Genomic DNA, 15,735 nt, shown 5'->3' with positions numbered 1-15,735 from the left:
ATATCATGTAAGAATAATTTTCTCTCTCTGCTATAGTATTTTTAATACTTACTTCAGACTCTGACTGGAAATTCTACAAAAATGATAGCAAAACAAATTCTCATTAGGTACAAGGTAGTAGCTGTGGTGGCCTGTCCACAAGTGCCTAGGCTGGCACAGTGCAAGGAAGAAGACGGAAGAAATGGAAGAAATAAACAGCTCCTCTTTTTACTTATAATTATGAATGACTATTAATAGTCAGTTCAACTGAACTAATATTTCCTGAGCATTTACTGGTTTGTGAGGCACTGGAGGGATATAATAGGTTGCTGCCCTTAAGGAACTTAACAATCAAATAGAAGTATGCACAAAATATAATGCATTTTTTTCCAATTTTGAGGAAGAAAGTTAAGACTTTCTGCTTTTTATACATTTTCCCCCAAGGTATACATAAAGACCACTGATTCTGTACCAAAAATTCAGTCTGGTGTTATCATGAACCAAGTAAACTGCCTTAGCATAATTTTTCTCCCTTTCAGTTGAAATAAAATAATTCTCAAAGATATTACAAAGAGGTTCTAATGTATACTGCTTTGACACAAACCACTACTCCAACTGGGTTATGGTATTAAAGAAAGTTATTACCTGCTACCCTTCAAAATTATTAAATTTACTTACTAGCACTTTAAAATAATAGAGGGATTAATATTCTTAAAATACTCTCAAACAGTGTCTTGCTTGGTTCTCACACTCTGAGGCAGATAGATAAATTTCTACTTTACAGATGAGGATACTGAATATTCAAATTTTAAGTGACTTATCGAAGGTCATAAGGTTAAGAGGGTGGGACTAGAACCAAGAATTAGTCTAATTCTACTTCTAACCTGCTAAGCTTCCTCTAATCCAACATTTACTTCTATATAAACAGTCCAAGTACTATTGCAATACCAGCTCCCACAAAACTGCTTAAATTTCAAAGTTCAAATTTACAACTGAAATAAAATTTTATTTTCTGAAGGATTTCTAAAATTTGCCCCCATGTAAAAGAATGATTAAGAATTTGGAACTCTTTCCAATATGCTACTAATTCACAAAGGCAGAAACAGAAAATAGCAAACAAGAAAAACTTGAGTCTTTAAAAAAGTAAGGTGACAATACAAAAAGCTAGTTAAGTTTGGTTTTCTAAAAGAAATGTTTACTTCATTATTTGTGATTTCACTTTTTAAAAAGATTTTTAAAATTCAAGTCTAATTGGATCTTTTTTATGTTAATAGAAAAAACAAAACCTCAAAACATGATCCAGCAATTCTACACAGAAGAATTGAAAGCAGGATCTCAAAGAGTTACTTGCACAGCCATGTTCCTAGTAGCACTATTCACATTGGTCAAGAGATGGAAGGAAACAAACTGACAGATAAATGGATGAAATGTGCATGGAATATACATACATACAATGGAATATTATTCAACCTTTAAAAGAAAGAAAATTTTGACACATTATGCAACATAGATGAACCTTAAAGACATTATGCTAAGTGAAACAAGACAGGACAATTAGGACAAATACTGTATGTTTCTACTTATATGAAGTACTTAGAGTAGTTGAACTCATGAGAAGGCTGATTCCCAGGGGATTGGTGGGGGAGGAAATGGGGACTCACTGCTTAATGTGCAAGGGTTTCAGGTTTACAAGAAGAAAAAGATCTACAGATTGGCTGTAGAACAATGTGAATATATTTACCACTACTGGGCTGTGCACTTAGAAATGGCTAAGATGGTAAATGTTATATATATATAACATTCAGTCAGAGTCTGAAGTAAATATACATATATACATAGATATAGATATAGGTTTTTTTTCTAACCACAGTTTAAATTTTTTTTAAACCCAAAAAGATTTCTAGTCCTTTCCATTCCATTTCTAATCCTTTCCCATTTCCTACCTGGGAAATTATTTACTCTTTTGTGCTCATATCTGCATTGTAATAAACTTATAAAATTGTAGATTATTTTGACAATGTTAAGAAAATAAGGAAAATCTACCATTAACAAAGATAAAAACCCAAAAATCAATTCCACATATGCTGTATCTGTGACACAACTATATACTGACAAACACTTGAAGAAAGAACAGCCAGAGCCTTTGTGAGAATAACAAGTTAGAGGTCACCTGTATAAATATACCTCAGTCAATCTATTGCCCCTTTGGACCAGGTGGTTCCCAGACATTTATGTGCCTATGAAACATAGAAGGAACCACCCACAGAACCTGTTTATCATGCTGTGGGAGCATATCACTGGGGAAAGCCAGAGAAGCTCCAAAGTGTATAGTGAGTTGCAGTGGAGGTGAAAGGTGAGAGAGAAGAACTATGAGACTGCATTTAATTTAAAGGAATCTTACATGGTATGACAGACTTGTAGCTATCTTTCAATGTCTTTTCTCTCTTCTGCCACAATAGTTTTAGCTATAAAATAGCCAACAAGCTATAGACTCTATTTCGCAAGCCTCTCAAGCTAGATATAGTCATGTGATAATATTCTAGCCACTAGGATGTGGTAATGTAAATTCTGGATTGTGCTCTTTAAAAAAAAAAAGGATAAAACATGAACAAACTAATGTGAAGGCAACAGAGAACTAACAAATCTAAAATGTATATGGATTTGCAAAATATCCAAGGCATCCTGGAAGAAGAATAAAAGGTAAGTTCTCTAATTAAAAAATTATCATATGTACTGTAATTTAAGAAAATGTTATTGTATTTAGGAAACAAAGACTGAAGTATCTGGGACATTAAAGTATGCAACCTATTGTCAAATAATTCAGAAAAAATGTTAACATGAGAGACAAAGAAAAGAGAGAGCAAGAGAGGGAGGGAGGGAGGGAGGGTGAAAGGGGGCAATGTGGTAAACTGTTAACTGGATAATCAAGGTGAAGATACATGAGTTTTTTTGTACTATTCCAGCAACCTTTCTGTAAATTTGAAACTATTTCAAAATAATAAGTTTAAAATAGTAATGTTTAAAAAGATAGTGTGATCCAGTTGGAAATTTGTATCTCTGAAAAACTGAAAATTATTAAATCAAAAAGACCTTCACTGCATATACAAAATACAAAGGTAACAGTAAAAGAAAGAAACATAATTATGGTAATACTGACCTGAGTTTCAAGACAAGTTCTGCCACTAATGACTTTAAATTACATCTCTGAATTGGGGTATTTAATTAAATGGCCCCTTTCTAGCCTTAAAATTTTACAAATTCTCAATTACTTCCAATGCTCACCTCCTTACCTTCCATATATTTTCAAAAAGATACACGCTTCAGAAAATTAATTTATTTTTGTTAAATTCCAAGACCAAAGTTTACATGTTTTTTCAATAAACTAATCAATATTACTGAAACCATCAATAAGATGACTCAAAAATCTTAACTTGGCAGCAGCCACCATACTCACATAATATCCACACCTCCTGGAGTAACAGATGATGATGTCTGCTCTTTGCTGGATGAAGAATCAGTAGTACATTCTGGTTCAGATACTGAATCACTACTGCAGGGCTCACTATTTGGAGATGCATTTCTTTGAGAGGCGGTGTCAATTGCTATAGGTGTTAATTCACTCTCACTGAATGCATCACTTATAAACATGCCTTCATGGATTAAATAAGCCACCTCTGTGTCCAGTGAATTATCTTTTGCAGTATTCTTCTGTTGTGAAATCTCCTCCAATTCTCTAGTCCTTTGGTTTTTGTCAAGAACTGAGAGAACAACACTGTGAATGATATTTAAAGTTGCCTACAAGAAAGCAGGATACATTTTTAAAGGATTTAAAATCTTTTATACTTACAAGTTTCCAAAAGTTAATTCTGGGTATGTACTTTTGAACATCTCACAATAGAGTCAAGGTCATGCATATCATAATTTCTACCTAACTTTCATTACACAGTAAAGGTGACTTGTGAAAAAGAATTGCTCAAGAGATATGGGTTCCCTAAAGCTGAGGCAAAGGGTTCTGTACTTTAATTTTGTAAACGGAAATCCTTCTAAAATATACTGCTCAGCTCTCTAGTCTCCTAAGTAGGTTACACTAAACGTAATATAACTTGCCTGTCAGAGGATCATATTCAATGATGCGCTTGCTTAAAAGAAAAAAAATTGTATTCCTTACCATGTCTACCCTTATATATATCTCTCTCCTCATCTCACACCTTTTCTCACTTATTCACTGCTCTCCAGACATTCTAGTTCTCTTTCTATTCTAAATTCTACTCTTCCCATCTCAGTGTCTTTGCTGTTCCCTCTGCCTGGAATGCTTTTCATCTTACATGTTTCCTTCTCATCACTCATGTTCTTGCACAAATGTCACTTCCTCAAAGAGGCCTTCTCTGACCCCTCCCAGCAACTCTACCCAAGACACAGTTTTTAAAAAGTAACAGTTATCACTAACTTTTAGTTTTTTTTAATTCTAGGTCTCCTTCCACTACAATGTTAGCTCCATGAGATACTGCATCCTACTACCTAGCACAGTAAACAGCCGGCATGTAGGAGGTACTTAATAAATACTGAAAGCTAGATGAACTAAGAGTAAATTTATGTAAATCAATGTCTTTATGGACTACTAAGAAATAAGGGCTGCATTCCAACTTTAACATTCCTGGGTGCATGTTCACAATTTGTTGCCCCTTTCTCAAAACCCTTGGTCTCTGTTTAGGAACTACATGGTTCTAGGGAAACGGTCTCCAATTTTAGGTCTCCAAAGATAGGATAAGGGTCTAAACTAGTCCAATCAGCACATGGAACCAACTGAGCTTAAAGCTAAAGAAGACAGACTGAGAGAAATGCAGAGAAACAAAACCAAGGCTTGATAACATCATTAACCTCTCTATCAAGCACCTAAAAGCTAACTTACTTCTGGTTATTTTTCAGTATATGAGATAATAAATCCCCTTAATTGTTTAAAATGCTCTGACTGTTGTTTCCTGTTAGTTGGAACTAAAAGCACTCTAAATGATACAATAGCCTGATATACTGATACAGTATACAGTAGAGGCTCTGTGCCTTCAAGTGTCTTTGGATACTGCTTTTTTTTTTTCCCTCCATTGATCAGTAACTTCTCTATTGTCACAAACTTGCTACTTGCTACACTCCACCACTGCTTTTTCTTTCTTTCTTTTTTAATTGATGTATAGTTGATTTACAATGTTGTGTTAGTTGCTGGTGTACAAGCATAGTGATTCAGCTATACATATATTCTTTTTCATTATAGGTTACTACAAGATATTGAACAAAGCTCCCTATGCTATACAGGAGGACCCTGTTGTCATCACTGATGCTTTTAATCCTCACTGTCTTAATCTTTGACGTGCTATTTCCCCCATCTTCATTTTGCCTTTCTTCTTCCTTATTGCTCCTGTCTTGATGATTTTCTTTCTTAAATTTTTTTTTTTAATAAAACATGGTCATGATCTTTGGACATGATAGACAAGTTCTTTCTCTCAACATCTATTCTGCATCTCCCACACAGGAATACAACCCTGCAAAACTGAGTCTCCCTTTCAGCTTTAGGTGTCAGTCTGAATAGGCTATTCAGTATACCCTATCTCCTTGCCGTATGATTAGTTCAGAGATGAGAAGATAATCCAGACCCAAACCAAACAGTGCATGGCATTTTCCTGGTCAAAGTAACTGCGTATGTGACCTAACTTAGCCCAGTGGATTAAAGCCAAGGATTTCATTTGATGACTGAAGAAGAAAAAAATCTTGTTCTAGGCAGTATGGTACACAAATATGGAAGATCTGAAACTGTTATGTACAGCCTTTTGCTACAATTAGATTAGCTACTCCAAAGATGAAGCCAACAAAGGAAGGTAGAAGTGAATTAAACAGAGAAACTAAGCTAGAAAACAAAGACCACACCATGACTGAAGACTAACCTCATTTTGGACTACTTCAAGTTCCTCAAGTCAATACATTTCTTTTATTGTTTAAATTATTTGATATGAATATTTTGGCCCTTTTAACTGACACCACCTTAGCCAATACAATAAAGTTTCCATATACAGTGTATTATTAGGTGCTCTCTTAGAGGTTCTTCTTCACTGTTTACACAATACCTACAGTTTTAAAGGTTTGCTGATTATTCTTTTCCAAGTCCAGAGCCATTCTTGTTTAAGGATGCCAGAGGACTTCACAATATATAATAGATTCAACAGTAGGTACATGATTTACTTTCTAAGCTTACCTAATAAAGCAGTTTATAGTCAAGTTCATGTTTCAAGACTGGAACAGCTAAAAACCAAATAAATTTTTCCAGTCTTGAGAACAGTGAATGAAATAATCTGGTAACCATATTGGTAAGTCTCTAAAATGACAGACTAGAATTATTTATCCACATAACAAAATGAAAACTTAAGAGCTAAAAATTTCTTGAAAAGGATGTAAGCTGCATTTAAGAATTATTTTCTTTTTTAGTTATACAAATCAGCCTTATCTTTGGGGTATAAAAACAAACAAGAATTCTAATAAAAATTCAAAATACACAATTAACAGTAAAAAAGAATAAAGTTAGAGGTAACATACTTTTTTATTTCAAAACGTACTAGAAAGCTACAGTTATCAAAATAGTGTGGTACTGGCATAAACACAGACATACAGACAAAAGGGACAGAATAAAGAACCCAGAAATAAACCTTCACATATACAGTCAAATGATTTTAGACAAGGGTGCAAGACCATTCAATAGGGAAAGGACAGTCTTCAACAAATGATGCTGGGAAATTCTTTTCCATTCTTATCCACATGCAAAAGAATGTAGTTGGATCCTTACTTTATACTATATAGAAGCATTTACTCAAAATAGATAAAAGACCTAAAAGTAAAACCTAAAACTATAAAGCTTTTAGAAGAAAACAGGGGAAAAGCTTCATGACATTGGATTTAGCAATGATTTCTAGGATATGATACAGAAAGCATGGGCAACAAAACAGATAAAATGAACTACATCAAAATTTAAAACTTCTGTGCATCAAAGAACACAAATCAACAGAGTGAAACGGTAATGGGAGAAAATATTTGCAAATCATATATCTCATAAGAAGTTAATAGCCAGAATATTTAAAGAACTCCTACAACTCAACATCAGCAAAAAAAATCTGGTAAAAAAAAATGGGCAAAAAAGATATTTCTCCAAAGAAGACATACAAATGGCCAATAAGCCATGAACAGACGCTCAACATCACTAAACATCAGAAAAATGTAAATTAAAACCAAAATGAGATACCACCTCACACACATTAGGATGGCTGCTATCAAAAAACAAAACAAAACAAAACAAAAAAACAAAAACTAAAACTAACAAGAGGAATAACACGTGTCACCAAGGATGTGGAGAAACTGTTACCCTTGTGCACTTGTGGTGGGAATGTAAAATTGTGCAGTTGTAATGGAAAACATTTTTTTTCTGTTTTAAAAAATTAGAAACAGAATTACCATGTAATCTAGCAATTCCACTTCTGGATATGTACCCAAAAGAACTGAAAGCAGCTAAGATATATTTGCATATGTAAGTTCATAGAAACATTATTCACACTAGCCAAAAGGTGGAAACTAGCTGTGTTCACTAACAGATGAATGGATGAACAAAACATAGACTATACATATAATGGAATATTATTCAGCCTTATAAAGGAATGAAATTCTGACCTATGCTACAACATGGATAAACCTTGAGCACATTAGGCAAAAGAAATAAGCCAGTCACAAAGGACAAATACTATATAATTGCACTTATAGAAGGAACCTAGAGTAGTCAAACTAACAGAGGCAGAAAAGAATTGTGGTTGCCAGTGACTGGAAGAAGGAGGAAATGGGAACTTATTGTTTAACAGGTACAGAGTTTCAGTTTTATAAGATGAAGACGGCTCTGCAGATGGATGGTGGTGACAGTATCACAATGTGAATGTACTTAATGCCACTGAACTGTACAATTAAAATAGTTAAGGTAGTAAATTTTATGTTAGCAATATTTTACCACAATAAAAATATTTTAAAAATATGGTTAATAGCAATGAATCCTTAAGTCATTAATAATTATTCAAATATGAAGTTTTCAAGCCCCCAACTTTTAATTTTTTTCTCTATTTACACTAAAAATATTACTGAAATATTCTGGCTAAAACTTTAAGATTTAATTTCTTTTAAGAAATATAATTTACTTTATAACTAAAATGACATACAGAATATCCTTTGTTTTTGAGAAATAAATACAAGAATGTAGAATAGTAAATGAATAACCCAGTAAATTAAATAAAGAGCTTCAAATAGTTTATTCCTGTAACATAGGAAACACTATTATAAAAAACAAAACAACCTTTTCTGACTAAAAAGTATTACCTCTCTTTGTAGAAAATTTAGGAAAAACAGAAAAAAATGAGTAACAAATTTAAATTATACATAATCCTACCACATAAAGATAACCACCACAAAGACAAGCTGTCTCCCTGGTCTAGAAAGGTGAAGAGATAAAAAAAATCTTTTCAACATAGCTAAGATCATACTACATAAATAGGTCTCTGTCTTGCTTTTTCACTTAATGTTATAATGTATGCATTTTCTTCAAACGGTAAAAACCTTTGCCTATATGATATTCCATGATAATGAATATACCAGGCATAACTTATTTCACCATTCCTCTACTGTTAGACATTTAGGTTCTTTCCAATTTGTAGTATTTAAAAATTCTTCATTAAAAATGAACAGCTTGTAATTATCATTATTTTTCAGTGAAATCGTACCCTTATAGAATCACAAACTTTTTCCAAGTTTTTTCTTTTTCTATTTAAAGGTTATCATTATCTTCAAAGATGTTTTACAACTGTATTAGTTTAAGTGGCCTAAATGTGAAAAGGAGAAGCTACAATTATGAAAAATCACTGTTCCCATACTGTACATACGTCAGATAATAATTTGGCTTAGTTTAACTAATATAGAACCTGAAAGTGGAATAGTTACTTTAAAAATTACTGGCAAAAAGTTGGCCAATGCTAACTAGGCAATGTAGGAATTCTATACACCCAGACATGCAATAATAAAAATGTGTGTGTGATAAGGTGATGGTGGGAATATTTTAAAAAAGTGAAAATATGCTAGTTATTAAGCAATTCACAGACACAGGTTTGCTACCCATCACTATCAACGGATAAGATCAACATTTTGGTAGCAGTCTAAATTAAGTACAGTGGATCATCTTTCATAAAACTTTTCCCACTCTGATTGAAAAGCTTATATATATGATTTAGAGCATCACCCCAATGTCAGTAAGGAATTCACATCATAGATAAGTACCAAAGTCCTCCAGACCATTTTTAACAAGATACTCAAGATGCCAGGGATCTTAACTATAACATACAGCACAATACTGATATTTCAAAGAATATCAAATTTCACAAACAGCCTGTTACACTCAGTAATTCCTAATGACTATCTTATTAAAACACAGTTATGACATGCTGGTAATCCCAACCAACATGAATTAGAGTCTGTGACATCTTTCTTCTGAAAAATGGTATGTGTCATGTGTTCTTTTCCCTACAATGACTGACTTAAAATTAAGTGGTTTGACCAAAGAGGTAAAAGAATTAAACATAATGCATGATACTTGATTGGATCCCAAATTGAAAAATGAAATAAAAACTTGCAATAAAGAACATTACTAGAGTAATTTAAATGCGAACTATATGCTAAAAACACCATTATATCAATGTTAAGTTTCTAGAAAAATTAAGTGGTTAGGGACAGATTTTTTAGTGCTTCACAATATTGTACCTCTAAAATAATCTAGAGACATTCAAGCATCACAAAAGCACAAGAGGAAATATTATTGTACAATACTTAAAGCAAAATAAGCATTATATATTTTTTAAATCATCCAAAATTATAAAAAGGCACCAAAATACTCTGAAGCACTCCAAGTCTTATTTAAAACCAAGCCCCTTTAGAAAAATTACAAAAACAAAGAAATTCTGCTTTATAATCAGTTAATCCTGTGTGTTTATTACATATCCAGAAAGTTGACTTAATTTTAGGGATACTCCGGACTAACTGATAATCACATACGCTTACCTTAATTCTCTGTAGGAAAACTGTAAACTTAGAGAAAATTTCCTTTAGCAGATCAAACCATTGAGGAAAATTCAACATTCTCATCTGATCTGCAAGCCTAGAAAATAATTCAAACAAAAATGATGATTGTCTTTGGGCCAATATGATGATATCTACAAACTAGAGGAAACTGTACTAAATACTGTGTAGTAACAAAAGAATAAAACGCAATTTAATCTAAATACCTAAGTAAAACTGTAAAATTAAGATGAAGAGGTCAATTACCAAACAACTTCTTGTTTAAACATCTCTAAGACTAGTCAAGTATACTGACTTATGACTCTTATCACACAGTAAATAAGTCCATGTGAACATGCTTCATGACTGTTAGATGAAAAACCACAGAGAAATAAACAAATTTTGGTTAAAAGTGGAGAAGATATATTCTGGAATAAAAATAAAAATATAACATCTCCCTTAATAAATTTAATAACCTACTTTTCTAACTACAAACTAAAAAGTACTTTTCTATATGTGAAGGATAATATAGCAGAGTGGCTAAGAGCATGGGTTCTTGAGCCACATTGCCTTGGTTCAAGTTCCAGCCCTGAGACTTACTAGTTGTATGACTGTGGGCAAGTGATTTAACCCCTCCATGTTCTAATTTTCTCATCTTAAATGGGAAAAGTGATAAAAACCTACCTTACATGGTTGCTGTGAATATTAACCGAGTAGTAAGAAGTACTCAGAACAATGCACAGTGCATAAAAAGGTGCTATGTATTAGCCAACATTGTATTAGAATAATATACACCTAGTATATATTATATACATACTAAATAGTATATTTGTACAATGCAGAAGAGAATAGCCAATATTTTTATAGCTAATATTAATCAACAATTTTAAGATAAAAGTTAATGTAGAATGGAATTACATAAAGATATTTTATAGTATTACAGACTTCTTACTCTAAATTTTTAATTAATGTTGCTAGAGCTAGGATTTTATTCTCAAAAGATACTCTTACATACTACGGATACAGGACGTTCCCTATTTAATTTGAGAAAATTCCCTAGGGAAGAAAATTTTTAAATAACTGACTCTTCCTGTTCAGAGGGCTTTTAGCAAAGTCCCCCAAACTTATTTTTTCCATCTACTAGTGATCTCTGCATTATTAGGATTGCTTCAGCTAATTCTGAAACTTGAGTTTTCACTAGGTAACAGTGTGGAAACTAAAACTCCACAATCCTCATTTTGTGAGTCTGGCCCAGAGAAGTTTCACAGTTGTCCATATTGCTATTTCTTAGGTCAGTTAATGAAGTTTAGATATCTATATGAATGAGTAATTCACAGTCATAAAATATTTATCACTGTTCTTTTCAAAAGAAGGGTGAAAACAAAATATTACATACATGGGCAATTCAAAATCATGTACCCAAACTTCTCAAAGCCAACTAGAAACTGGGTTTTAATTATATAGCTAAATAATTTAAATTTAACACTGCTATTCCTCTTCAATTTCCAGCCTCCATGTCTGCACTATATCCTCTCCACCTTCTCTCTGCCCTGGGAGGATGAGCTGCTTGGTTTGGCCAATGAGGAGGCTGCAAAGATTAAAAGGAGGAAAGCTGCTAATAGTTTCATCCCCCTCCCTGAGGGGTTACTTCAGAACGACTGCCCGGTTCCACTGAAGTTCACTTCAACTACTACAAGACTTTTTTTTTTCAACTACTATGTCTTTTTCTCCTTCTGAATTCTATTTCCTGCTTTCTTTCCTTGTCCCTAAAAGTTCCTGCACTATCACCTGTGATTTTGCTACACTCTGCCCATACCATAGGAAACCGTTCCTTAACTAAATCCTCCTTAGATTACTCTGTGTCGTCTTTTCTCTGATAAACCCAACTTAATATTTATACTTACTTTACAACAGCCTCTGTGTCTATTTCTTCTATTTGTGAAACTTTATTTATCACACACTGCAAAATTTGAGGGAAAAAAAAAACAATCTGATTAATGTCTTTAGGATTCTAAGTACTACAATGTTCATTTGTATACTAATGAGGGCCTCAATGACTATGATAATCATTTTACCAAACTTCTCTTGTGTCTCTTACATCTCAAGGTATTTAAAAAACTGCAGCATTACCCTTACTCTATTAAACAATTATTCCAGAGTATGTTTGAACTGTATTAACTAAAATCCCCTACTATTTAAAACTGTTCAAAATCATAAACATACACAAAACTCCCAAAGAACTGTAATACTTAGGAACAATAAAACTCCACAATAAAATTCCAAAAAAATTCATACAACAGTTTAAAGTTGAAAAAAAAAAAAGCTCAGACTTCAGGAGAAGTCCGGGAATTAAAACACAGCAGTATTTAAAAACTGTTTAAAAGTATAACATACAGAAAACTGTACAAATTATGTTTATAAAAATAACTCAATTTTTTTTTAAAATGGAGTTTACCTATGTAACTAGAATTCAGATTATGAAACTGAACATAGCCAGTAAGTCCCTCTCCTGCTCCCCTCCTAGTCACTACTTCCTCCCAAAAGACATTGCTATCCTGATTTCTAATACCATAGATTAATTTTGTTTCTAATTGAATGCTAGGTAAGTGGAATCATACAGTGAGTATTCCGTTGTGCCTGGTTTCTTCGATTTCACATTATGTATGTGAACATTCATGTTGTTCCATGTAATTTATTTATTCTCATTCCTGTATAGTTTTCAATTGTATACTTATGTTATAATTCTACTTATCTTTTCTACTGATAGAATTTGGTTTTTCCAGTTTTTTGTTTGTTTTTTTTTTTTACTATAAATAGTACTGTCATGAAATTATTGTGCTGTCTTTGGTAGTTTATGTATGCATGTCTGATGGGTAAATTATCTAGAAGTAGAATTGCTGAGACATAACATATGTGTATATTTAGTGTTAGTTACCAACAATTTTTGAGTGGTTGTAACAATTTTAAAATACAATGGTTTAGTCAGTGTTTGAAAAAGGTACACATTCAACATAGAAGAAAGGTTAAACAGGTTTAAATACCATAATGTTGATGGAATTTTATACAACCATCAAAAATGATGTTGCTGAAGGCTTTATGAGAAAATGCTTACTTTATGATTCAAACTGAAATATATGTACAATTCAAAATTATATATACAGTATGATAGCATCAATGAAAAACACCAGTAACAACTAAGACTCAAATATTCTTAAAGTGATAATCTTTTGACTGGTAGGGCTATATTTGTCTTTCTTTTTTCTATATTTAAAATTTTTAAATAAATGAGAAAATATTACTATTATACTGTATATATTATTACTAGGATCATGTAAAAATAAATTTCACAAAAGATTCCAGACTAAAATGTATCAAATAAACAATGTATAATTACCTGTTTAATGATGTTCTTTGCTGTAATAATCATTTCTTTACTGTATATTTCTAAAAAATTAAGTTTTCTTTGTTTTAAAAGTCCAAATACAAGTGACACTAGTCTTTCCTATTAAAATAAGAGAAGAGTATATAATGTCACATATTAATATAAAATAAAACCACTTAGAGGTAGAAAAAAAATCAACATCAAGGATTTTATTGATTTATTGATCCTCAGATCTCTATCCTGCATATAGTATTTTCTAGAAGCTGAAAAAATCCCTTTCTACAGCAATTTTGTCATCAGATTTTTGAAGTCAGTATTCTAAAACAGGTAAATCCTATTCTATTACAGTGGATCAAATGATGCTGGTTTGGAGGCAAAACAATATATTTTGGCCTAGCTTCAACAAACAGGTAGAAAGTCTTCTTCTCAAACCCTGATGACCAATAAACACTCCATGATTCCTGTGCTTTTTTTATCTACGGGTCTAAAGGACTGGAATGATTACCTAGACTGTTCGTGCGGAATTAACTGCTAACATTTATAAAAATCTCCTTAACTACTTAAGCTGCTATCAGGGCTTTTTGGATTCTTTACTAGTTATTGGGAGTAACCAGCCTTGAGAAGTTAACAGATAAGTTACCAAGTATGATGTATTTGTATATGCCTATACATAAAACATGTTCATAATAGGTGCACAGTGAATGCAAATGACAGAAAAGTTACCATATAATAATGATCACTTTCTATAAAAGACACACCCCAGTACATGCATATGCATGGACAGACATTAATTCATCCTATATCTTTATTTTGAACTCAGTTTGTTAGCTATATAAAGACCTTCAACTCCAATTTCTAATTAAGCTATAAAATTATTGGTTCTATAATTTCACAGGATAATGAACAACTATGGTGCTTCCTAAAGTCACGTATTTTGTGAAGGATTTCATAGGTCTCACAGAACTTGAAACTGAAGATAATTTTGCTCACTCTAACCTGAGAAGGATGTGTTCTAAACCAAGACTATTAGGAATTAACATTAAGCAATGACATCAATTTCATCCCATAGTTCAAAAGACATACCTCTTCTAAAATTTGACAGTCATCTTCCAATGGTCTATTTAAGTCACTGTGAGAATAAGTAGAAAACTCTGCAATCATCATTTTATCTATCAATTTTTCTAATTCACAAAGCTGTGATCCCAAATGCCTACAAAGAAAGAGAAAAATATTACCCATATTTATTAAAAACCCAAATTTATATTAGAGAAATGCAAATCAAAACTATAATGAGGTATCACCTCACACTGGTCAGAATGGCTTTCATCAAATAGTCTACAAATAATAAATGCTGGAGAGGGGGTAGAGAAAAGGGAACCCTCCTACACTACTGGTGGGAATGTAAATTGGTGCAGACACTATGAAAAACAGTATGGAAGTCCCTTAAAAAAACTAAAAATAGAATTACCATATGACCTAGCAATCCCACTCCTGAGCATGTATCTGGAAAAAACAAAAACTCTTATTTGAAAATATACATGCACCCCAATGTTCACAGCAGCACTATTATAACAGCTAAGACATGAAAGCAACCTAAATGTTCATCAACAGATGAATGGATAAAGAAGATGTGATCACACACACACACACACACACACACACACACACACACACACACACACAGAGCTGATGGAATATTACTCAGCCATAAAAAGAGTGAAATGTGCAGTAACATGAATGGACTTATAGATTATCATTCTAAGTGAAGTCAGAGAAAGACAAACATTATATATCACTTGTATGTGGAGTCTGAAAAAGAATACAAATGGACTCATTTACAAAACAGAAACAGACTCATAGACATGGAAAACAAACCTATGGTTACTAAAGGGGAAAGAGGAGGGGAATAAATGAGGAGAATAGGATTAACAGATATACACTATGTATAAAATAAACAGTTAAATGTGCTGTAGAAAATCTGGTTCTAGAAATTTCATGACTGTTTTTCAGTCTGCTTTTCACAGAAAAAAATATTCAGATACTGTAAGTTCTTTCCTCATTAACCATTTTCTTTATATAAATGCCAGTAGCTCCCTAGCCACCATTCATTTATTCATAAATATAAACACTTACTATTTGTATCTGTTCTGGGTACATAAAACCATCTGAAGGACTACAGGGAGAGACTGAATCAATTGAATCTCTGTCATGAGTTTGAGTTAGTGTGCAATAGCCCTCAGGTCATTAAACTGAAAGCC

At 32.6% G+C, this 15,735-nt stretch overlaps 1 protein-coding gene across 3 annotated transcripts in view; it reads right to left on the bottom strand.

Moving 5' to 3' along the window:
- The window catches only part of VPS54 (VPS54 subunit of GARP complex), an 85,027-nt gene that overhangs the window by 26,589 nt on the left and 42,703 nt on the right, over positions 1–15,735 (bottom strand). For all 3 annotated transcript variants that reach the window (XR_004141605.2, XM_031467124.2, XM_031467125.2), the window contains exons 8-12: positions 14,561–14,687; positions 13,490–13,597; positions 12,000–12,055; positions 10,099–10,195; positions 3,434–3,774 (exon numbers count right to left, since the gene is read on the bottom strand). Coding sequence is in view for 2 of the 3 variants with exons in the window: in XM_031467124.2 (XP_031322984.1) it covers positions 3,434–3,774; positions 10,099–10,195; positions 12,000–12,055; positions 13,490–13,597; positions 14,561–14,687 (729 nt within the window). In the remaining variant the exon portion in view is untranslated. The remainder of the gene's footprint in view (positions 1–3,433; positions 3,775–10,098; positions 10,196–11,999; positions 12,056–13,489; positions 13,598–14,560; positions 14,688–15,735) is intronic.

This window comes from Camelus dromedarius, chromosome 15, assembly GCF_036321535.1.
Source record: "Camelus dromedarius isolate mCamDro1 chromosome 15, mCamDro1.pat, whole genome shotgun sequence".
NCBI classification, from domain to species: Eukaryota; Metazoa; Chordata; class Mammalia; order Artiodactyla; family Camelidae; genus Camelus; species Camelus dromedarius.
This window is presented reverse-complemented; position numbering and strand designations above follow the sequence as displayed.